Source organism: Gopherus evgoodei, chromosome 9 (genome assembly GCF_007399415.2).
Source record: "Gopherus evgoodei ecotype Sinaloan lineage chromosome 9, rGopEvg1_v1.p, whole genome shotgun sequence".
In the NCBI taxonomy this organism is placed as follows: domain Eukaryota; kingdom Metazoa; phylum Chordata; order Testudines; family Testudinidae; genus Gopherus; species Gopherus evgoodei.
In genome coordinates this window covers 65,956,822-65,980,629 of record NC_044330.1, presented here as the reverse complement: position 1 = coordinate 65,980,629, position 23,808 = coordinate 65,956,822, and the positions used below count along the sequence as shown (strand labels likewise).

The window sequence follows — 23,808 nt, the reverse complement described above, 5'->3', positions numbered from 1 at the left end:
TTTTTAAATCGGGATTGGATGCCATTTTAAAAGATCTGATCTATTTCAAACAGGAACAATTCTGGAGAAGTTCTATGGGCTGTGTTATGCAGGAGGTCAGATTAGATGATCACAATGGTCCCTTTTGGCCTTAGAATCTATGAATAGCTGTTTTCAGACTATTGGGCTTAATGTCATGAGTGGCAACACTGGTCTTCTCTAAACGCCTTTTCCAGAAGCTTGTGATTTGCTCATTTTCCTCTGGGACAGAAATTATGATCACTCTCCAGTTCAGTGGTGGAAACTTTTCGGAAACAGAGAACAAAATCCAGAGGATTTATTGAAGTATGTCAGCATTAAAAAGAGCTTGACGTTTAAAAAAATGTTCAGTATTTTTTCCCTCACACAGATAACTCCCAAACACCAGCTTTGTTTCAGAAGTTCAGACTCTGCCTTCTCATAGCCCTGGATACATTCTTTGCCAATTAAACAAGCTAGTTTTTTATATTATAAAATTACTAATGTGTGTAAATGACATTCCGTGCACAGTATACTAATTTCCTTAAGTAAATAAGAATGTGCAAAAGAAACCAATGAATCTCTCTCAAAATGCATCCATTGAAAAGGAGACAAGAGGACTTTGATTGGTCCTAATCAAGACCCACTCCACATCCTGTCTTGCCCTATGAGCCCACTAACCCCACCAGCACTTCCACCACCAACTATGATTCACGAACAAGCTTGGAAGGATTTGATTCTTCTTAGTCTATGTTGCCAAACGTTGATTTCACTAGACACACACAAAACATATTTCCATTCATAATAGTTGAAATTTACAGATAGGCAAAGTAAGTAAAATGAGAACTTAGAGTTTGATTTAAGGATATTAGCTTTTTCTATTTTGACATGTAATGCTGATAATTTGTATTTTAATGGTCATAAAACGTTAGCTTTTTAAATCTCAATGTCTACTCTCATTATGTAATTTTTGTCTGGTCCCCCAAAGTTCTCACCACTCTGAAAATTTATATCAATACAAACCAGAAAAAAATACTTGAACCTCATAATTTTATGCAACTGAAAATTTAAATGGATAAAAATACAAAAAATGCTGAAAAACAAACATTGATATTACCCATCAAAATTATATTTAAAACAATCAAATTCTGCCAAGCATATTCACAAATGTGCTGACTGGTGCCCAGAGTACCCAACCTACCACTGCAGCTGTCTCCTGTAGCTCTGGCCTCACTCTCCAGCTGCTCTATGTAGCGCTAGGGATCTCCATAGTGTGCAAGTTATGGGGGATCCTGGTGGGAACACTTCCCTACCTATGCTTTTCATAGATTCTTAGAATTTAACACCAGAAAAGACAATAGATGCTCAGATATTAATAGAGACATAGTGCTAAATATTATAGTCCTGGAGCTCTGCCTCTCCCTTCCATGCCCCACCTTACACCTGCCCTCTGCCCCTCCTCTCCCCCATCCACTTTCTCCACCCCCCACCTTAAACCTGCTCCCTACCCTCCTCCTTCTCCTGTCTCCTCCCCTATCACTTCCCCTGCCTCTCCTCACACTCAATTCACACGCTCCACTCTACTCTCCCCTCAGCTGGTGAAAATATTCTTTGGAGGGGCTGAGTAAAACTGTCAAACCCCACTCTCTGATGTAGGGAGGCTGTGACATTACCCAGATGTAGCAGAAAAAGAGAGCCTGAGATATGAGGCCAGATATAAGGGCTTGGTGTAAGGCCTAAGGCCCAAACTAAAGTCAGGTCCTACTGATATATAGCAAACTTAGCAAGAATCAGGCTATGAGCAAAGGTCAGGCCCTGTTACAAAGCAGATGCCTGCAGTTTCACTCTTCAGTACATGAACTTGGCAAGAACTGGGCTGGTGCTGCAAAAACACAAGCACTCCTAGGCCTGAGTATTCATGTGAACACATTCCAGATGGGTAGTACCAGAATACTCCAATACTAAATTTAGTATAAATACACTCCCCCAAAATAATACAGGGACACACTAACCCCTCCTAAAGATAAGGTCAGGATGACAGGGTGATAGATAGAGATATTTTGATCGAACCAACATGCACAAGGTAAAGGATAGTAACTAACCACATTAGAGGAGCATATTTTTCTAGACCTTTAATCACTGTTGATGCTCTCCTCTGGACTTTCTCCAATTTGTCCACATCTTTCCTGAAATGTGGTGCCCAGAACTGGACACAATACTCCAGTTGCAACCTAATCCATGCAGAGTAGAGTGAAAGAATTACTTCACATGTCTTGCTTCCTAAGCAGTTATTTCCCATTTTGTATGTGTGCAACTGATTGTTTATTCCTATGTGGAGTACTTTCCATTTGCCTTACTGAATTTCATTCTATTTACTTCAAACCATTCCTCCAGTTTGTCCAGAGCATTTTGAATTTTAATCCAATCCTCCAAAGCATTTGCAACCCCCCACCCCACCTTGGTAGTGTTCACAAACTTTATAAGTGTTCTCTCTCTGCCATTATCTAAATCATTGATCAGGATATTGAACAGAATCAGACCCAGAATTCATCTCTGTGGGACTCCCCTTGAAATGCCCTTCCAGCTTGACTGGTAACTACTCTCTGGGAATGGTTTGCCAATCAGTTCTGCACCCATCTTATAGTAGCTCCATCTAGGTTATATTTCCCTAGTTGGTTTATAGGACATAGATTCATAGATTCTAGGGTCAGAAGGGACCAATGTGATCATCTAGTCCGACCCCCCGCACAAAGCAGGCCACAGAACCCTACCCACCCAGTTCTATAACAAACCCCTAACCTATGTCTGAGTTATTGAAGTCTTCAAATTGTGGTTTGAAGACCTCAAGCTGCAGAGAATCCACCAGCAAGTGACCCATGCCCCACGCTGCAGGGGAAGGCGAAAAACCTCCAGGGCCTCTGCCAATCTGCCCTGGAGGAAAATTATTTCCCGACCCCAAATATGGCGATCAGCTAAACCCTGAGCATGTGGGCAAGACTCACCAGCCAGCACTCAGAAAAGAATTCTCTGCAGTAACTCAGATCCCATCCCATCCAACATCCCATCACCGACCACTGGGCATACTTATCTGGCGATAATCAAAAATCAATTGCCAAATGAGAGACAGTATCCAAAGTCTTACTAAAGTCAAGACATACCACATCTACCACTTCCCCCACCCCTTGTTACTCTGTAAAAGAAAGCTATTAGGTTGGTTTAAGATGATTTGTTCTTGACCTAGCACAGCTCTGGGAGGAAACATGCCTCTTATATGCAATCCTCTGCAGGGATCTGCTCTTGTGCCCATGAGAGTGTTTCTTGCTCTCATGGTGGAACTTGTTCTTACTTTTCGGTGCCAACAGTTCCACCCAATGGTTCATGCTTAGAGGGGCACTGCTAGACTGTGGAGGCCACTGTACAGGGTGGTCTCCCTGGCCAGAAGCCAAGTGCACTGGAGGCCTCATTGCCTCTTCCATCAGGAACCGTGCAGACACGGAGCCCACTGGCCTCTCTGGTTCTGGGCAGAGGGGACTTACAGATGATACACTTCACCAAGATGTGTGCTTCTCCCAGGCAGTAGAGGAACCATTGATGCTCGTCACAGAGGGAAAAGGAATGAGGGCAGGAGACAAAGCTCTTGAAACCTAGGATCCTGAGCAGTGATGAGGGATCAAGTCCCCAACTGGAGAGGGGTTTTACTAAACTACAGACTATGCTACAACTATAATCACTATATCAACTATATTAACTCTCCCAATTAGCTATATAGCATAAGCTAAGTCTAAATTATTTACAATAAAGGTAACTCTTCTCTGGATAAGAGTGAAGGAGGAATAGGGGCTCAGATTCAGGCCATGTGGCGGTATGAGGGGGAGGGATAGCTCAGTGGTTTGAGCATTGGCCTGCTAAACCCAGGGTTGAGAGTTCAGTCCCTGAGGGGACCATTTGGGGAACTAGGGTAAAAATCTGGGGATTGGTCCTGCTTTGAGCAGGGGGTTGGACTAGACGACCTTCTGAGGTCCCTTCCAATCCTAATATTCTATGATCCTATGAGGAAACTGGACTGGTGTCGACCCACACTGGCCCTTGTACAATCAGTCAGGTGCACAGGGAGACATATTGTGCATGTGTGGGTCAACAGACACTACTGGGAAAGAAACTTCTAAAGACGGGCATGGCACACATGTGCACTAACATGTGGAATACACATAGAGAGCATTGCTCAAAGAAGGACGTGATTGTGGTGTAGCAAAGCCTGGAGCACTGGGCCTGGTGCAAGATTTAAGGCCTGAACCAGATGCTGTGAACCAAAGTTAGGCCATGTATTAAAGCAGATGCTTGCAAGTTCACTCTCTAGTATATGAACGTGGCAAAGCTGTTACTAGTGTACTAGGTGTGACGTTGCACTCTATATGATTTTATGAAAATATGCTAATGAGTATGAATATAATGAAAGTTGTGTATTCCAGTTGTTTGCCTTAGCCTATAATTGGAGGGGTACTTTGCCTTAACTCTTTATTCGGCCACGGGGACAGCAGAAATTCCAGCTGCTGATTGAGCTGTTCTTTGCTCTTGTGTTAGTGAACCTGTAACCATGGAGCCAGGTCTCTCAGAACGAGGGTGTTAGCAATAAACCAAACTAAGTGCCTTTGTCACTGTACAATGCCTGTGGTCTTTCTTTATAAGCAACATCAAAGTCTGTTGAACAAGCAGACCGCCTTATCTGCAGCAAAAAATAAGCAAAAACAGAAGCAATGAGAAGCCTGAACAGTGTTACTACAGCAACGACGTTCCAGCTGTCAGCACTCAACTACACTAGATGTCTGCTATACCAGCTATCTACGCACGTGCACACACGCAAGCCAAGTGACAACATATACGAACATAAGAAGAACATAAGAATGGCCATACTGGGTCAGACCAAAGGTCTATCAAGCCCAGTATCCTGTTCTCTAACAGTGGCCAATGGCAGATGCCCCAAACGGAATGAACAGACAGGTATAAGAACAGCCATACATGGAAATTGCATCTCAGCTGTTAACTGCTACAGCTTCTTTGGCTGGCATTGGAGGACTGTTTTCTTCGTTCAGTTGGGTGCACTAAAAGTTTTGAAACTGCATGGAAACAGGTTTGGCTTCAAAGCTGATTTTTCTTTTTTAAGCATTTTAATGTTGAAAGCACCCTGAGTCAATACAGATGACTCTTGTAAACTGTGAATTACGTTTAAAATTTTGCATTATGACATTGAGGCATTAACAACATTTTCCAGGCTATGTATAAAAAAATTACCACAAATATGAACTTGGTTAGTATTGAACCTCTCAATAACTTTTTGGTGTTAACAATGAAATAATTTTGTTTTGTAATGACAAAGATTTTTAATTCCATGTTGAATTTATAAAAGACAAAATTATTAACTTTATAGCAGCACATGACAGAATTCCAGTTCTCATTATTCAGATACAGGGAGATAGTAATCTTTAAAACAGTTTATTGTGAAAAATCATAATCCAAAGCCCCTTCACTCAGATTGTTTAAAAAAAAAACAAAACGCTAAACAAAAATGGTACACCTCTACCCCAATATAACACGGCCCTCGGGAGACAAAAAAAATCTCACCGTGTTATAGGTGAGACCGCGTTATATCAAACCTGCTTTGCTCCCCCCATTCCTTGTTCTCTGACCACCCCCCTCCAGAGACTCCCGTCCCTAATCACCCCCAGCCCCCAGGACCTCATCCCCTACCCAACCTCCCTGTCCCCTGACTGTTCTGACCCCTATCCCCACGTCCACCCCAACCCGCTCCACTCTGCCACCTCCCAGCCATGGCGCTCCACTTCCCGCCACAGGTGAATGCGGAGGGTATCCTTCCCCCAACCTCCCCGCACTCACCAGCGGCTGGAAGCTGATCAGCCCAGCCCCAGCCAGCTCCACTCCGCCAGCTCCACTTTCCACCGGGCAGGTGAGTGCAGGACCTTTCCCCAGTCGCCCCCCAGCGACATGGCTGGGGCTGGGGCTGGGGCCAGGGCCGGGGCTGGGGCAAGGAAAGCAGAGCGGGCTGGGGCGCGTTGCTCCGCTTCCGACCGCAGGTGAGTGCAGAGAGGTTGGGGAAAGGACGCCTCCTATACTTACCTGCGGCGGGAAGCGGAAAGTCACGGTTCGGACATGGCAGAATGGAGCAGGCTGGGGCCAGGATGCTCCACTTCCGCCACTGCTGGTGAGTGAGGGGGGGATTCCTTGCCCCAAGCCCTCTCCCCCGAGCGACACAGCTGGGACCAGGGCAAGGGAAGTAAAGCAGGCTGCTCCCAGCCCCCTGCTAACCCCCTGGGCCACTCTGGGACTGCAGGGCCCCCAAAAGTGCCATCCCACAGCTCCTGTCCCCCAGACCCTGGGGGGGAGCCCCTGATCGCCCCCAAGACCCTCTGCCCCTTATCGAACCCCTCGGCCCTGACCTGCCCCAGCACCCTTAACATGCTGCTCAGAGCAGCGTGTCAGAGCTTTACCACCTTGTATGCAAACCCGCCTTACATAAGGTCGGGGTAGAGGTGCACTAACATAACATTTGCCAACTATCACATTACTCATTTTGTTTGTATTTATATCCCTTTCTTCTTCAACCCTTTGTCTATTTAGACAGTAAACTCTTCCGGGCTTACTCAAGATTTGTACAGTGATTAGCACCATGGGGTCTAAATCTCAGGGTTTGTTTACCCCTGAAATGCTACACTGGCACCACTACAGCACATCAGTGTGGACACTACTTTTGTCACTGGGAGGGGTTCCCCTGTCAGCATAGGTAATCTACCACCCCAAGAGGCAACAGCTAAATCAATGGAACAATTATTCTGTCAACTTAGTGCTTCTACACCAGGGATTAGGTCATTTAAACTATGCTCTGGGGTGTGGATTTTTCACACCCCTGAGTGGCATAGTTAAATGACCTAATTTTCCAGCATAGACCAGGCCTAGGCATTACTGTAATATGAATAAATGAAAATAATAATTAGGCACAATGTGCAATCCCTGTGTTCTGTTGTGTATTGCAGTCATTTGTCACACATTTACATGGGGTGTGTCACACGCCAGCAGGTTTGAAGATCGAGAAGCATAAAGGCAAGCAGTGAAATGGCATCCATCTTCCCAAGGGTAGCCTGGCCTTCAATCCCAACTGAAACAAATGGAAATTGCAGCTATCATTACCAGAGGCACCCCGTCACAGTAGTGAAGTAGTGGCCATCAGAAGCTTCAATCCCATGGCAAGTTATAGAAACTGGCAGCCATTCTGAGTAAGAGAAAACTCTACTGAAGTCACAGATTCTATTGGACCATTAGTCTGATGACCTGTATAGCACAGACCATAGAATTTCCCCCAAAATAATTCCTAGTGCAGATCCTTCTGAAAAACGACCCAATCATAGAAAACGGAATAGAGAAAGCAGCAGATTTGCACCATTTCATGACATAGGATGGGGTGGGGGGAGAATCTGTCAATCTATCCCAGCAGGATTCCAACAAAAATGGTTGAGAACTACTGACTTAGCTCATTGTTAAAGCACCAGCTACACTGGTTCTTAAAGATTTATTTAAATAAGTCTGGTTCTCACTGATTAACATGAGCCTAGAATCACAAAGCAATTGTAGGTCTCTACTGGAAATGAGATTTTTAAACCAAAAAGCTCTGGAATTTCATTTTTGTTCATTATTTAATATACCTCCTGACATAATGACTGTAGTAAGTGACTGCTATATTCTTCAAGGCACTGAATTGCCAAGAAAAAGTTCTTCTGGTAAGATATATAGTAATCATAGTGTGAGAATTCAAGTCAGTCTTATTTGTATTATTCAGTAAAGTAAGAAATTATCCTATTTCTAGGAAAAACACTTTACATATTTTCTATCATGCTCTGCATCTTCCTATTTATTTTTTGTTTTGTAAAATCGCAGTAGAGAATGTACTGCTTTGATTCAGTCACAGCTACAGAAAACACAGAAGCCTTTCTTTCAGGGATGTGCACATGGCTCTTTTGGATAAAAATTATTCAATAAGACATTGAAACCATCAGGCAAGCAGATCTCCAACACTTACTTAGACCTTGTCTCCACTGGAAAGGGTTTGCTGGTATAGCTAAACCAGTGGTTCTCAACCAGAGGTACACGTAACCCTGGGGGTACGCAGAGGTCTTCCGGGGGTATATCAAATCATCTAAATATTTACCTAGTTTTACAAAAGACTACAGAAAAAGCATGAGTGAAGTCAGTATAAACTAAAATTTCATACAGACAATTAATTGTTTATACTGCTCTATATACTATACACTGAAATGTAGATACAATATTTATATTCCAATTGATTTACTTTATAATGATATGGTAAAAATGAGGAAGTCAGCAATTTTTCATAATAGTGTGCTGTGACACTTTTGTATCTTTATGTCTGATTTTGTAAGCAAGTAGATTTTAAGTGATGTGAAACTTAGGGGTACGCAAGACAAATAAGACTCCTGAAAGGGGTAAAGTAGTCTGGAAAGGTTGAGAGCCACTGAGCTAAACCACCAAATATCCCCTAGTGGAGATGTTATTTATACTGACAAAAAAGGTCTTTTGCTGATATAACATATACCAGTTCCCCAAACAAAATAAACTATACTAGAAAAAGTACTTTTCTTGCCAATATAACTGCAATTATGCTACAGCTTTTGTGGACATACACCTCTACCTCGATATAAAGCTGTCCTCGGGAGCCAAAAAATGCTACTGCATTATAGGTGAAACCACATTATACAGAACTTGCTTTGATCCACTGGAGTGCACAGCCCCGCACCCTCTCCCCCCCTCCCCCCCGGAGCACTGCTTTACCTTGTTATATCCGAATTCATGTTATGTCAGGTCACGTTATATCGGGATAGAGTTGTAATTATGCCTGTTAGCGGTGTGATTTCTTCACTCCTAATAGACATAGTTATGCTGGCAAAAGTTTTAAGTGTCTTTAATGAAAGAAGCTAACCAATGCAGAAAAGAGAATGAAGCTTTTTCAATCAGCTGGAGGCACACACTGTATACAAGTCTATTGGTCTAACTGAACACAATTCAATTCACCAGCTGCTGGACTAGACAGCTGATTTACTGCATTGTTCTGAAACAGTAATCTTGAAACACTGACTCAGATCCCTACACTTCATCTCCCTGATATCCACTCAGCAGAGAGAGAAAAAATCAATGCACATATTCAAGTCTAAATCTACCTGTCACTCACTGAAAACAGAAATGGGTCCTATTCTTCACTTCCTTTACTCTTATCAACGTCATTTATTTGAACACAAACTTACAAAAGAATACCCTACAGAAGTAATGACACTGCACAGTGGGATGGAGGGGTGGATGAACTGGCCCAGGACTTACTAGAATTTTTTTTTCCCCAATATTAAGCAATATTCACCAGCTTGAACTATAAGCCTTGCAGTCTTTGTTCCGGCATCACATTTATTTCTAACAATGTCTGTGTTTAGAAATGTCAAGGAAATCTTGAATACTTATGGTATTACACAAAGGTGATATTTTGTGATATCTAATGGGTTTCTCTTAGGTCTATTCCATGAAATAACTTGATGCCATAAAATGTTCTGCTTCTCTGTAACCATTTAGCTAGCAATTTATTTCTTTTTTTATTTCTGCCAGCAGCTGTAGGGGAAGAAATTACGTGATATTTCTCTGTTTAAATGCCATTTGTTTCAAAATCGGACAGGAAAATGTTTAGAAGTTGCTATTCTGAATTCACTTTAAGTCCCGTTCTAAAGTGCATTCCAAATCTATTGCAATAAATTAGAAAATGTAAAGTGAAGAAACATGGGAGGGGAACAGAAAAATGCCAAATGCTTGAAAATTGCTTTTCAATGCAAGCTCCCCAGGCGATCACCTAATAGTAGTAGCAGACCTCAGACATGCAATTCAAGGCAAGAAACCCATGTACAACTGGGGAATCAGGATTATCAGTTCAAAATACATAGAAAACTGCTAGACCCACGGTAGATAAGGTCTGCATAAAACATGACTGCCACTATCAAGCCAATATAACAATGATCACCTGGCAATACCACAGGAAAATGTATTTTCAGGGGAGAAGAGAGCAAAGTATATACTGTACCTGTATACTGTACCAGGAACATTGCAAGATGCTGCTGGCAAAATTCCTCAACAGATCCTACAGTTACCCTGCCACTTCCAACTCCACAATAAAAGAAAAAAAGATCACAATAGTTCAGCATACATAGGATGCTCTTGTTGAGTTCAGTTACTTGTTTGGAGCTGACCTACAGCAACCAGAGCAAATGAAGGCTCCTAATGCTAGTACAACTGACACTACACTTACACAAAAGGCAGCAGTGGAAAATCCAGGAATCGCGAGAGTGAGGGATTGAACTGGCTTTTATGAATTACTGCTGCATGTGTTCCCATCAGTCTCCAGTGACTGACACTTGTAGGCTGACTCTTGGATGAGAGGAAGATTGAAGAGCAGGTAGAGAAGCAATTAGCGGCATGTTCATGTGTGAATTGGTAAGGGATTTCATATGTTAGTGACTTGAAAAGTTGCATGCAGCTGACATCTGAACTTCACAACATGGAAGCCTTGCAAGCTGCAGCCTTAGCACAGAGATCAGCTAAGCACTGGCAATGCTTTGGACACAATTTCAAGTGCCAGAGAACACAGCACTCCTTTTGTTCTGAAAAAGTTCACATTCCAATAGAACATCTAATTTCCCTAAAAGTGGTCATTTTAAAAAAGCTCCAGTATAGATATGAAAAAAAAAATTCTACTGAACACAACCTCTTCAGGCTGAAAGAAGGAAGGAGGAATAGTCAGGGCTTAGTGTTTAATGAAACTCATGTAAAATATTTGCAGAGCTACAAAAAAAATGTATATAGCTGTCACAGGATGCCTCCCTTTAAGGTGACACCTGATGTACTGGAATACTATTGAGCCTGCCTGTTCCGCCAGCCTGAGTCCCCTTTACCCTGGCTTACTGAGTCAGGCTCTTAAGCCTCCTCTAGCACACACACAGGCAGGGCCACGCCCAGCTGCAGAAAGACACAGACACTAAGATCAACTCTGGGAGGCTCCGCGTAAGGGACTTGCCCCAGCCCTCAGGTGCCCACCTTCCTTGGAGAGCAGACCCAAAAGGTATATAGAAATATCTGCACAACGCAAGCTCATAAAAATCCACCCTCTCCCTCAATGTGAAGAGAGATATGCACAGCTTCTTGCCCCACCCCAGATATGGATTGCAAAAACTGGGTTTAATAATAAACAATACAAATGTATTAACTATAGAAAGGTAGATTTTAAGTGAATATAAAGGACAGCAAACAGAACAAAACAGATTATGAAGCAAATAAAACAAGCAAACTAAGCTTGATTCACTGAAGAAAACAGGTTATAAAATGTAATTTCTCACCCTAAATGTTGAATTAGGCAGGATGCAGAATTTCTGTAGCTTAGAGTTCCAGTTATTTCTTCTTACAGACTGGATCCCTGTCTCAGGGTATGGCTACATTTGGAATTTCAAAGCGCTGCCCCGGCAGCGCTGCGGGAGCGCTGCCGCGGCAGCGCTTTGAAGTGTGAGTGTAGTCAGAGCGGCAGCGCTGGGAGAGAGCTCTCCCAGCGCTGCATGTAAACCACATCCCTTACGGGTGTAGCGTGCAGCGCTGGGAGCTGCCCTGATTACACTGACGCTTTACAGCGCTGTATCTTGCAGCGCTCAGGGGGATGTTTTTTTACACCCCAGTTGCAGCGCTGTAAAGTGTGAATGTAGCCAAGAGATCAGTCTGGACTCACCCCTGCCTTTTCCCTCAGGTACTTTCAGCAATCCTCCAGTGCCTACCCAAGAAGAATGAGAGTCTAGATCAACCCCCCTCCCCAGCCCTTAAAAAGGATTTACCTAAGGCAGGAATCCTTTCTTTGATCCCCATCCCTTACAGAGGAAAAGTACCAGCAGTGTCCAGGGTGGTATTTTGTATCAGGTGATCACCTGATACAGCTATGTCCCAGGATAGAAGGAAAGAGATTAACATCTTCACAGTCAATTTATTGTTTCTTCCTAATGGCCCATCAAGGCTGTGATGGCCGGTTGTCTGCTATGTGTCTCCCAAATACACACACAGTGGTAACTGCTACATAGTCAATATTCCTAACTTTAGATACAGAAATGATACATGCATGCCAATTGGATAATCACATTCGGTAAATCATAACCTTTCCAATGATATCTTACATGAACCATCTTGCAAAAGTGTATCTTAGTTATGCCATATCCTATCATAACCATATTTCTATGAAGAATGTGGGCTGTAAAATCACAATAGCCAGAAAGAAAAACTGCCTTAAAAGGGGACTAAGGTCGGGTGAATGTCACATTTCCTCAACGCAAACCCTTAAGACAAGAAAATGCCAAGTTACAGGACTCCATTTATCTGTACCCTTTGTCAGCACAGCATGGGATTTATCTTCTGTACCAGTTTCAAAAGCAAAACAATTCCAAGAAAAATACTAGGACTTTTTGGGTCCTAGATCTAGCAATGGAAACCAGAACCAAAGCCAACAAAGATTTTTTAGTCACCTACAGATCTCCACAGACTTAGCGGTTTAGAACAGAGCTGATGGCTGCTGTCAGCAATGGTGGCAGAGATATCCATGTCTTGGGGACTTCAACAAATGTACATCAGCAAGTGCTCTGACTCAAAAGCCCAAAAGCTCTTTGCCTCTCTTGCCTCCTTAGGCTTTTCATATTCATTTCCAGTCCAACCCACAGAGCTAGCTACACATTAGAAACAATTTTTGAACCAGATGTGGAGATAGAAGACATCACAATACAACCATTGTCTTGAACAGACCCTCATCTAATTCAGATCATTGGTTAGTGTTCTTCCTGAAGAGCACACAACTCGAAGCTGGATAAAAAGTTTCACAGACAGCTCTTTTTTGTCAAAAAATACAGATTCAGCAACACTAAAAGGTTTTGTGAATTCATGTCAACTTCACCCAATTGTTCATTTGGGGGGGGAGGGGAAGAGGAGGGTGTAAACATTTCATTTTGAAATGATTTTTTGTTCCATAGAATCATAGATTATTAGGATTGGAAGGAACCTCAAGAGATCAACTAGTCTAACCCCCTGCTCAAAGCAAGACCAATCCTCAAATCCCCCCCTCAAGGATTGAACTCACAACCCTGGCTTTAGCAGGCCAATGCTCAAACCATTGAGTTATCCCTCCATCAGAGTTGCCCCATACAGTATTTCCAGACACCAAGCAGCAGAGGGATACAATCTACAGCAGTGTATCTACAATCCACCCCATGGTATGCCCAATGGCGCCACCATGTGGTTTTCAAGACAATCTACTGTCATGGACCAACAGAGATACAGAGTCAACTGCAGCAGGAACTGAGAGAGGCTTGCGTTACCAAGTAATATAGGCGTGGTGATGCAAGGGATCTTTGACCTCTTTATGCCTTCAGACTGGGCCAATATGAAATCAAATAAATCTTTACTTGAAATTAGGTCTGTCAAATGATTAAAAAATTAATCATGATTGATTGTGTGATTAATCGCACTGTTAAACAATAAGAGAAGACCATTTATTTAAATATTTTTGATGTTTTCTACATTTTTAAATATATTGATTTCAATTACAGCACAGAATACAAAGTGTACAGTGCTCACTTTATATTTCTTTTTGATCACAAGTATTTGCACTGTAAAAAAGCAACAAAAAAAATAGTATTTTTCAATTCACCTAATACAAGTACTGTAGTGCAATCTCTTTACCATGAAAGTTAAACTTACAAATGTAGAATTATGTACAAAAATAATTGCATTCAAAAATAAAACAATGTAAAATTTTAGAGCTTGCAAGTCCACTTAGTCCTACTTCTTGTTCAGCCAATCACCCAGACAAACAAATTTGTTTACATTTTCAGGAGATAATGCTGCCTGCTTCTTGTTTACATCACCTGAAAATAAGAACAGGCCATTAATTGCATGGCACTGTTGTAGCTGGCATCACAAGATATTTACGTGCTAGGTGAGCTAAAGATTCATATATCCCTTCTTGCTTCAACTACAATTCCAGGGGACATGCGTCCATGCTGATGACAGGTTCTGCTCAATAACAATCCAAAACAGTATGGTCCGACACATGTTCATTTTCATTATCCATGTCAGATGCCACCAGCATAAGGTTGATTTTCTTTTTTGGTGGTTCAGGTTCTGTAGTTTCCGCATCTGAGTGTTGCTCTTTTAAGACTTCTGAAAGCATGCTCTACATCTTGTCCCTCTCAGATTTTGGAAGGCACTTCAGATTCTTAAACCTTGGGTTGAGTGCCTTAGCTATCTTTAGAAAACTCACATTGGTACCTTCTTTGCATTTTGTGAAATCTGCAGTGAAAGCGTTCTTAAAATAAACAACATGTGCTGGGTCACCATCTGAGACTGCCATAACATGAAATATAGGGCAGAATGCGGGGACATACAATTCTCCCCCAAGGAGTTCAGTCACAAATTTAATTAACAAATTTTTTTAACAAGCGTCATCTGCATGGAAGCATGTCCTCTGGAATGGGGGCCGAAGTATGAAGGGGCATACAAATGTTTAGCATATCTGGCACATAAATACCTTGCAATGCCGGCTACAAAAGTGCTATGCAAATGGCCTGTTCTCACTTTCTGGTGACACTGTAAAAAAGAATAGGGCAGCATTATCTCCTGTAAATGTAAACAAACTTGTTTGTCTTAGAAATTGGCTGAACAAGAAGTAGGACTGAGTGGATTTGTAGGCTCTGAAGTTTTACTTTGTTTTGTTTTTGAGTGGTTATGGAACAAAAAAAAATCTACATCTGTAAACTACACTTTCATGACAAAGATTGCACTATAGAGCTTGTATGATGTGAACTGAAAAATATTATTTCTTTTAATCATTTTTACAGTGAAAATATTTCTAATTAAAAATAATATTCACTTTGATTTCATTACAACACAGAATACAATATATATGAAAATGTAGAAAAACACCCAAAATATTTAATAAATTTCAATTGGTATTCTATTGTATAACCGTGCAATTAAAACTGATTATTTTTTTGAATTGTGATTATTTTCTGAGTTAATCGTGTGAGTTAACTGTGATTAACTGACAGCCCTACTTGAAATATTAAAAAAAATATGTGTCTCTGCCTCTCCCTTGGGACATCATTCCCTACTGCATCCTCCGTTGCCCTGACAACAGCCTAGCCACATTGCTGAGCATTCTGCAGCATAGAATGTTTGTTTCTGTTGCCAATATAGCACTAAAGCAAGCTCACGTTCACACTCTCCCAACTTCCTTCTGAATGCCCACTCTGGCTAGTAAAGGGACACAGCACGTAAAGCTACCTCTAGGATTTATAGACAGTTTTAAAATCATCTGCTTGGTATGTATGTTTCCCAGAATAGCTTCAGCGTTTGGGGGTCAAGGGAGCATGCACAACTGTAACAGACCTGCATTTATGAGAGACACACAGTGGGTGAGGAAACCTCTTACTCAGCCTCACCCACCTTGTCTCTCTAATATCCTGGGACCAACCCAGCTACAACGAGGCATTCAGAACATGGGCATTCTGATCCCTCCTCCATGAGGGTCAGTTATGCAATGCTTGGCCTGCCTACCTGCCAACATACAGCCAAGGATATGCGTAGGAAGATGAGCAATTTATCCCCAAGCAGTTTATAAAGACCTCGATTTTTAAAACCAGGCAGTCAGAAACCAGTGAGACACAGGACTGGGTGAAGATATTTGCGAGTATCTCCTCTCCTCTTACACCAGTCCAACTCCACTGACCACATTTAGAATTGGGCCTCTTGGCTCTTTCACTTGTCTGTTTCTATGACCAGAGTTTTCAAAAAGGGTCAGTCAGCACCAACTGGAGCTAGATTTTCAGGACAGCTAGACTCCTAGAGAGGCTCTTGGGGGTATAGAGCACTTCAAAATCTGGCCCCACATCTCAATCACACTTGTGCACAAGTGTCCCCTCCTCTACTCCAGCAGCTAGTTTTCAGGTTTGGTTGGTTTTTTTGTTTTTAAGTATGACCAATATGCAGAGCAGCCACTAAAGGACAGCTGTTAGACCAGCCTAACCAACACATCCTTGCTTATCTGTACCTGAACGAGGTCTACATTGAAAGTGGCTGGTGCTACCACTGCACCCTCTGCATACTTCCGAAATGCAATTGGGCTGCCCATCACTCAGCCCACACCTCCAACCACCCTGTATTTTGCATGCTATAAAATCATGTTCAGGCACCAAAAGTGTGCCTAGCCAGCACTTTGGGGGAAAGAGTGTTGCTACTCCTGCACAGGCAGGTCAGACAAGCTGCACTGGTGGCCCCAGCTAAACAGCGTCAGTTCATGGAATAGAAACAGTATATTAGCAATTTTTGGCAGGACAGCAGAGCATGGAACCTCTAGAGCCTGCGGCACCTTTCCAATTTAAGATAGCAGAGAAATGAAAGATTACTGACAGAATTAAATCTGTAGTATTTTTTAAAATGTTTTTTGTCATAGAGGCCAGAAGGGATCACCTAGTCTGACCTCATGCATAATACCACTCAAAGCCCTCACATGAAAATCAACAACTAAAATTAGACTGAAGACCAAAGGAGACCAAACTATTATGTGCCACAGGAAGAGAATAGGAGACAGAGAGAGGTGCACCAGGGCCGAAGACCCTGATAACCAGATAATCCCGGCAAGTGACACCCATCCCATGTTGCAGAGGAAGACCAAAAGAAAAAAAAAACTAGGTCACTGACAATCTGACCTGGGGGAAAATTCTTCCCCAGTCCTATATATGGCAATTAGATCATGAGTGTGAGAGAGAGTGAACACTCAACGCCATTTCAGAACACTGGATCCTATCTCAGTGTCCTGTCTCCGGACATATCTATCTCTGTTGCTTCAGAGTAAGGAGACAAAATATATATCAATCACACACATACACACATAGGGGGTAGAAATCCCTTCCTCACCCCTGCAGTTGACCAGCGGAAGCCCTGAAGCATGAGCTCTCAGAAACATCAGACATAAAACTAGAAGGGACTACCAAGCCCTGTCCCTACCATCACAAGCAACCCCATCATACAATCCCACTCATAAATTTGTCCATCTCTCAAAACTAATTAAGCTGGCTTCCCCCACAACTCTTGTTGGGAGGTTGTTCCAGAATTTCACTCCTCTGACTGTCAGAAACCTTCTAATTTCCAGCCTGAATTTCTTCATGCCCAGTTTATACCCATTTGTTCTGAAGCCAAAGTTGTCTTTTAGTTTAACTAGCTCTTCGTCCTCCCTGATATTTACCCTTCTAATATATTTATAGACCGAGACCATATCTCTTCTTAGGCTTCCTTTTCCTAGGCTAAACAAGTCAGGCTCTTCCAGTGTCCTCTCATAAAATAGGCCCTCCATTTTCCTGATTGTCCAGGTAGCTCTTCTCTGCACCTTTGTGCCTCAATCACATTTTGTATCTGGACAGTTTAACTGTTCTGTTGATGATTAGCTGTACTTCCTTAGTGTGGCCAACTCTCATGATTTTATCTCTAGGCCTATTTGGTGTTCATAAAGCCCCAGTTGTTAAAAATCAAGACATGGCATGAGCAGAGAGATTATTTTACCTCTGTACTTAGCACTAGCATGACCACTGCTGGAGTACTTTGCTCAGGTCTGATGCACAAAATTCAAGAAGGATGTTGATCAATTGGAGTGTTCAGAGAAGAGCCACAAGAATGGTTAAAGGAATAGGGCACGTTTACGCTGTCAAAGTTACAGCATCTGCAGTTATAGCACTGCTCAGAGAGCGCAGAAGGAAAACCACTGTTGCGTGTTCACACCAACAGCTGCCTGTGCAATAACCTGTGTTCACACTTGGGGCACTTGCAGCACTATTTAGAGCGGTGCACTCTGGGCAGCTATCCCACAAAGCACCTCTTTCTGTTTTGCCACTAACACTTGTGGGAAGGCGGCGGGGCTCGGCAAGGCATCCTGGGTCCAGTCCCAATGCCCCGTGATGCATTGCTTCACATCCCAGCAATGCCTGTGCTTCCGAATGCATTTGGCACCATCTTTCAACTGTTTGTGTACTTCACGCCCTGCCTCTTTCAGGCTGCAGGAATGGATCCCAAACTGCTAGCCAGTACGCTGCTCGCTCTGACCAACACGTCACAAGTGGCAGTGGAGTTATTCCTTAAACTACAAAAGGTAAGAGGAGTACAACGTTAATCTCACCACACATAGCAGCTACATCACGAGACTGCATGCGGCTTTCACAGAGATGCTGACCACAGTGAAACGCTGCTTTTGGGCTCAGGAAACAAGCACTTTGTGGTGGGATCACATCGTGATGCACATCTGGGATGACGAGCAGTGGCTGCAGAGCTTTCACATAAGGAAAGCCACATTCATGGGACTATATGATGAGCTCACCCCAGCCCTGCGGCGCAAGGACACGAGAATGAGAGCTGCCCTGTCATTGGAGAAGCGCACGGCAATTGCACTGTGGAAGCTGGCTACTCCAGACTGCTGTCGATTGGTCGCTAACCAGTTCGGAGTGGGAAAACCGACCGTTGAACTCGTATCAATGGAAGTGTGCAAGGCCATTAATCGCACCCTGCCCCAAAAGACCATGACTCTGGGCAATGTGCATGACATCATGGATGGCTTTGCATAAATGGGCTTCCCTAACTGCGGAGGGGTGAAAGATGGCACGCACATTCCAAATCTGGCACCAGACCACCTAGTCACCAAGTACATTAATCGCAAGGGGTATTTCTCAATGGTTGTCCAGGCACTTGTGGATCACCATGGACGTTTCACGGACATTAACAAAGGCTGGTCCAGAAAATTGCATGATGCACACATCTTTTGGAACAGTGGCCTGTTCAGGAAGCTGCCAGCAAGGATTTTCTTCTCAGACCAGAAGATCACCATAGGAGAAGTAGAAATGCTCATTGGGAGACCCTGCTTACCCCTTAATGCCGTAACTTATGAAGCTGTACACAGGGAAACTTAACAGCAGCAAGAAGCGGTTCAACAACAGGCTAAGCAAGTGCAGAATGACTGTTGAGTTTGCATTTAGCCGTTTAAAAACCCGCTGGTGCTGCCTTGATGGAAAGCTGGACATGGCTGATGATAATATTCCTAGGCTTATAGCCGTGTGCTGTATGCCCCATAGTATTTGTGAAGGGAAGGGTGTAAGCTTCACTCAGGGCTGGACCGCAGAGGATCAGCGCCTGGAGGCTGAGTTCGAGCAGCCAGAGACCAGGGCTATTAGAGGGGCACAGCGCACAGCCATAAGGATCAGTGATGCTATCAGGCAGCAATTTGAGGCTGAAAGCCACTAATATTTGTTGCTATGCTCAGGACTGAGTGCTTGTAATGCTAGGAGGTGATTGGTATATATGATGCAAGAAGGGGCCTTAACATAATTATATGTTACTTTACAGTGCTCTTTTTGCTTTCACTTAATAGACTAAAGATTGCTTTCAAACCAACACAATTCTTTTATTAAAAGACAACAACCGGAAGAGAGAGTCAAACAACAAAAATACATCAGTGGGGGGAGGAGGTGGGAGGGGTGGAGAGGCAATGTCTCCAGAGGAGGGGTCCCAGGACAGCTACAGATTTGTGTATGTCCAGGGATCATACCCAACCTTCTCCTTTGGAGTACAGTGCAGTGGGTGCTGTACTTCAGCAGTGCCAAACTGAAGAGGGATGGGTGTTGAGTGCAATGGGTAGTGGGAGTCCACACTGCTGGACTGTGAGGAGGGAGGAGAGGAATGCTGCAGGTAGAAAGTGAAGCCAGAAGGTTGATAAGACTGTGTTGGCGGTGTGTGTGTGGGGGGGAGGCGCACATGGGAAAGAGTTTTGTGACAGCAGCTGCAGGGGAGGACAGGCGCAGAGCTGCTTGGTTTCAAGAACTGGTATCGCCTGGAGCATGTCCCCTTGGCACTCTACAACTTTTAAGAGCCGCTCCATGGCTTCTTTCTGGTGTGCCGTGTTCTCCTTTCGGTCCCTCTTCTTGCTGTCCTGTCATTCCTTCAATTCCTGTTTCTCGTCGGCAGACTGCATCATAACCTCACGGAGAAAGTTCTCCTTAGTTCTTCATGTCCGTTTTCTAATTCTGTGCAGCCATTCTGCCGCCAATAAGGAAAGCTGGCCTCCCAAGGTCATCTCTGTGACATTTAAATGCAACATTTTACAGAAGCAGTATTGTTCGCAACACAGACAACACTGATTCAGTGCTTTAAAACACAGCCACTACTCACACACCTGTCACTAACTAGCTGACCCCAGGCAAGCACACATCAGCCACAAGACCCTCAAAATAGTGAGCAGCTGCAGGGGCAGGGTGAATCACTCTTCCCGGACTCTGCTATACACTAGGCATGTGGCTCTTGGGGAGAGACAGCACTATGGGGGGTGGGAGCTTGATAATCATTCCTGTCTCCACACTTTCCACAGGATGTGATCATTATGGAAGATATCTCGCTGCTGAGGGTCAGCAGGGAATCAAGGGAGGGTCTTCTTCAAGCCTGCGGCTTCTGCCCTGGCCCCTACGTTGCTCACCTGCGTACAGCAATGGTCCCTCACCCACTTCTCCATGACAGCACAGTGGCGCGGGAAAGTTACCATTGATGGTTCAAGAAACAAAGCAGCTCTGCCAAGGAACCTGAGGCAGCAGATTACCCAGTATCTCCACGAGAATCTCCTGGAGATCTCTGAGGGAGATTCCCATGAAGTGAGGGAATCTATCAACAGCCTGTTCCGCCACTCAGACTAGGCATGCGGTGGGAGACAAGCCTTCTTTCTGCAACCCTGCTGCCCCCAAACAAATCGCTTCAGCAATTCCCAAAATCAGATCCACTTACTGTGGTCTCCTCTCCTGTTTGCTTTTCGCCAAGATCCGACTGCTGTGACTAGCTAGGCTCCTCCGGGGTAGAAAAGAGCTCCTGACTGCCTCTGGCCTCTGAGCCATCCTCTGCCTCTGGGTCCCCTGCTCCCTCTTCATCCAAGATTTCTTCTTCCTGGCTCAGTCCAATCTCGACTGGCACATGAGCCAATGAAGTATCCACAGGGGCCTTCACGGTGGAGGTGGGGTCGCCACCAAGTATCGCATCTAGCTCTTTGTAGAACCAGCAGCTCGTGAGTGCAGCACCAGAGCAGCGACTTGCCTCTCACGCCTTGTGGTAGGCGTTCCGCAGCTCCTTCACTTTGACCCTGCACTGCGGTGTGTCCCAGTCATGGCCCTTTTCTATCATGCATCATGAAATCTGTCTGTAGGTATCATAAGTCCTACAGCTGGAGCGCAGCTGCAACTGCACAGCTTCCTCTCTCCAGATGCTGATGAGGTCCAGCAGCTCGGCATTGCTCCAAGCAGGGGATCACCTGGTGTGTGGAGCAGGCATGGCCACCTGGAAAGATGCGCTGAGACCACTGCACGCATCATCGTGCAAACAGGAAGGGGACTTTCAAATTTGCAAAGGAATGTACGAGGTGGGGATGATGGTTGGTCACCTGAGGGCAGGGCAGTAGACTTCAAACCGATAACCAGAGAGGTGAGAACAGGCACTGTGGGACGCCTCCTGGAGGCCAACTGCAGCACTGCATCCGCCATGGTGCCTACATTGGCACCGCAGCGCTGTAGCCCCAGCACAGAAAGCTCTAAGCCTCTTGTCAGGGTGGGTTTTTTTAGAGCGCTACAACTGCGCTGTTTCTGTGCACTAAGTGGCTTGGCAGTGTGTACCCCTTGGGAGCTACAGTGCAGAAAGCTGCTTTACTGCGCAGAAACTTGCCAGTGTAGACGGGGCCTTAGAAAACATGCCTTACAGTGACAGACTCAAGGATCTCAATCTATTTAATTTAACAAAGAGGTTAATGGGTGACTTGATTACAGTGTACAAGTATCTAGATGGCAAACAAATATTTTGCAATGAGTTCTTTAATCTAGCAGTGAAAGGTATAATACAATCCAAAGGCTAGAAGCTGAAGTAAGACAAACAGATTGGCAATAAGGAAGTCATGGTGGATTCTCCATCACTGACAATTTTTAAATAAAAATAAATATCTGCTTTAGGCACTATTTGGGGAAAGTTTTATGGTTTGGATATACAGGAGGTCACACTAGATGTCCTTTCTGGCCTTGGAATCTGTGAATCTCAGTTTTCATTTATGAAAATTTTCTGGCCTACAGGGTTAGGAAGAAAAGCTTGAAAAGATGAAGCAAGTGCAGCCTGAAAACTCAGAAGCCAAAGAAAGAGACCTGTAATTCTTAAACACATGATTTTAAACCAATGTCATGTGCATTTTTAGGCCTGATTCATGATTTTTGAATACTTGGGTTAGCTACCCTGCTGCCTGTCCTGTGCACTAGCTTGGGAACATTGCCCATGCCCTGTTGGGAGGAGTGGAGATCACACAGGCTCTGCCTCAAGCCCTGCAGGAAGGTGTTTACCGTAACATGCGCCTCCATGAAACTTGACACAGAGAGAGAAGGCAACTAGATGAGTGATAAACACTTGCCTACAGGACCTGGAGCAGCCAGCCTATGGGGGGAAAGATGGTAGACCACCCTTCCCCACAGAATCCAGGTCAGGAACAGAGACAGAAGGTACAGGGTATAGGTGGCATCCCCCACTGACCTCTGATGCTACAGCTGGGAAGCATCAAGAATCTCCACTCCTGTCCCCTTCTATGGAGACTGGAGCAGTCTAGGGATTCAGAGGGCACCAATATTCCCATGGAAACAGGAACAATAGCAGGCTGGGGGTCAAGAGGCCTAGTCTATGGAGTCCAAAAGCAGCTGGGGCCTGGAGGCAGCAAAGAAAAGCATCGCTGGGACAGATATAGGGGCATGGGGCAAATATTAGCAGGATAATTGAAGAAGTAGAGTAGGGTACTGACACCACCACTGGAAGGAATATAGGATGCTTTAGTCCCACCTTATCCCTGAAGACTCTTGACATAAGGCGGATCAGTCACCTTAGAGCCTAGACTTCAGTCAGTTTATAAGCCCACGTCTCTGATACCAGTAAAATGACCTTAAATTAAGAAACTTGAGCACATAGTGGCTGAAAAGGAACCTTCAGCAGCTTAGTCAGAACCATATTAACAGCACCACAGACGGCTTCCTAATTAGAAATGTCTAAGCCCTAATAAACCTAATGTCTAAGGAATGGGGGGGGAGGGGGCTAATAAACTTTCAGACAGTTTAATGTAGGTATGAAATATCTGCCAGAAGAAACTGTAAGGAATGTGGTCTATTGCATTGAAAAAATAGTGCTGAGGGGGGGTATTTTGTTTTTTAAGTTTAGACATCTTTAAAAAAAAAATCCATGATGAGCCAAAACAGGCAAAATATCTGTAAATGTGTTAATTTTTATCAACAATTTAAAAAACAATGCAATTCCTTTAATTATACATAAGAACGGCCATACTGGGTCAGACCAAAGGTCCATCAAGCCCAGTATACTGTCCACTGACAGTGGCCAATGGCAGGTGCCCCAAAGGACTGAACAGACGGCATGGATCACTTGATGATAACCTGTCACCCAATCCCACCTTCTGGTAAACAGAGGCTGCGGACACCATTCCTGCCCATCCTGGCTAATAGCCACTGATGGATCTTTCTTCCATGAATCTAGCTAGCTCCCTTTTGAACCCCGTTATAGTATTGGCCTTCACAACACCCTCTGGCAAGGAGTTCCAGAGGCTGACAGTGCGTTGCGTGAAAATAG

At 44.0% G+C, this 23,808-nt stretch overlaps 1 protein-coding gene across 6 annotated transcripts in view; it reads right to left on the bottom strand.

Moving 5' to 3' along the window:
* ENOX2 (ecto-NOX disulfide-thiol exchanger 2) overlaps positions 1 to 23,808 on the bottom strand; it is a 150,573-nt gene that overhangs the window by 108,637 nt on the left and 18,128 nt on the right. For 2 of the 6 annotated variants that reach the window (XM_030574513.1, XM_030574516.1), the window contains exon 1: positions 10,139 to 10,336. The exons of 2 other annotated variants lie outside the window; for them this stretch is intronic. In XM_030574513.1, the coding sequence (XP_030430373.1) occupies positions 10,139 to 10,259 (121 nt within the window). In that variant the 5' untranslated portion in view covers positions 10,260 to 10,336. Of the gene's footprint in view, positions 1 to 10,138; positions 10,339 to 23,808 lie in introns of those variants that run through there. 2 more of the 6 variants (XM_030574517.1, XM_030574518.1) reach the window with 2 other exon arrangements.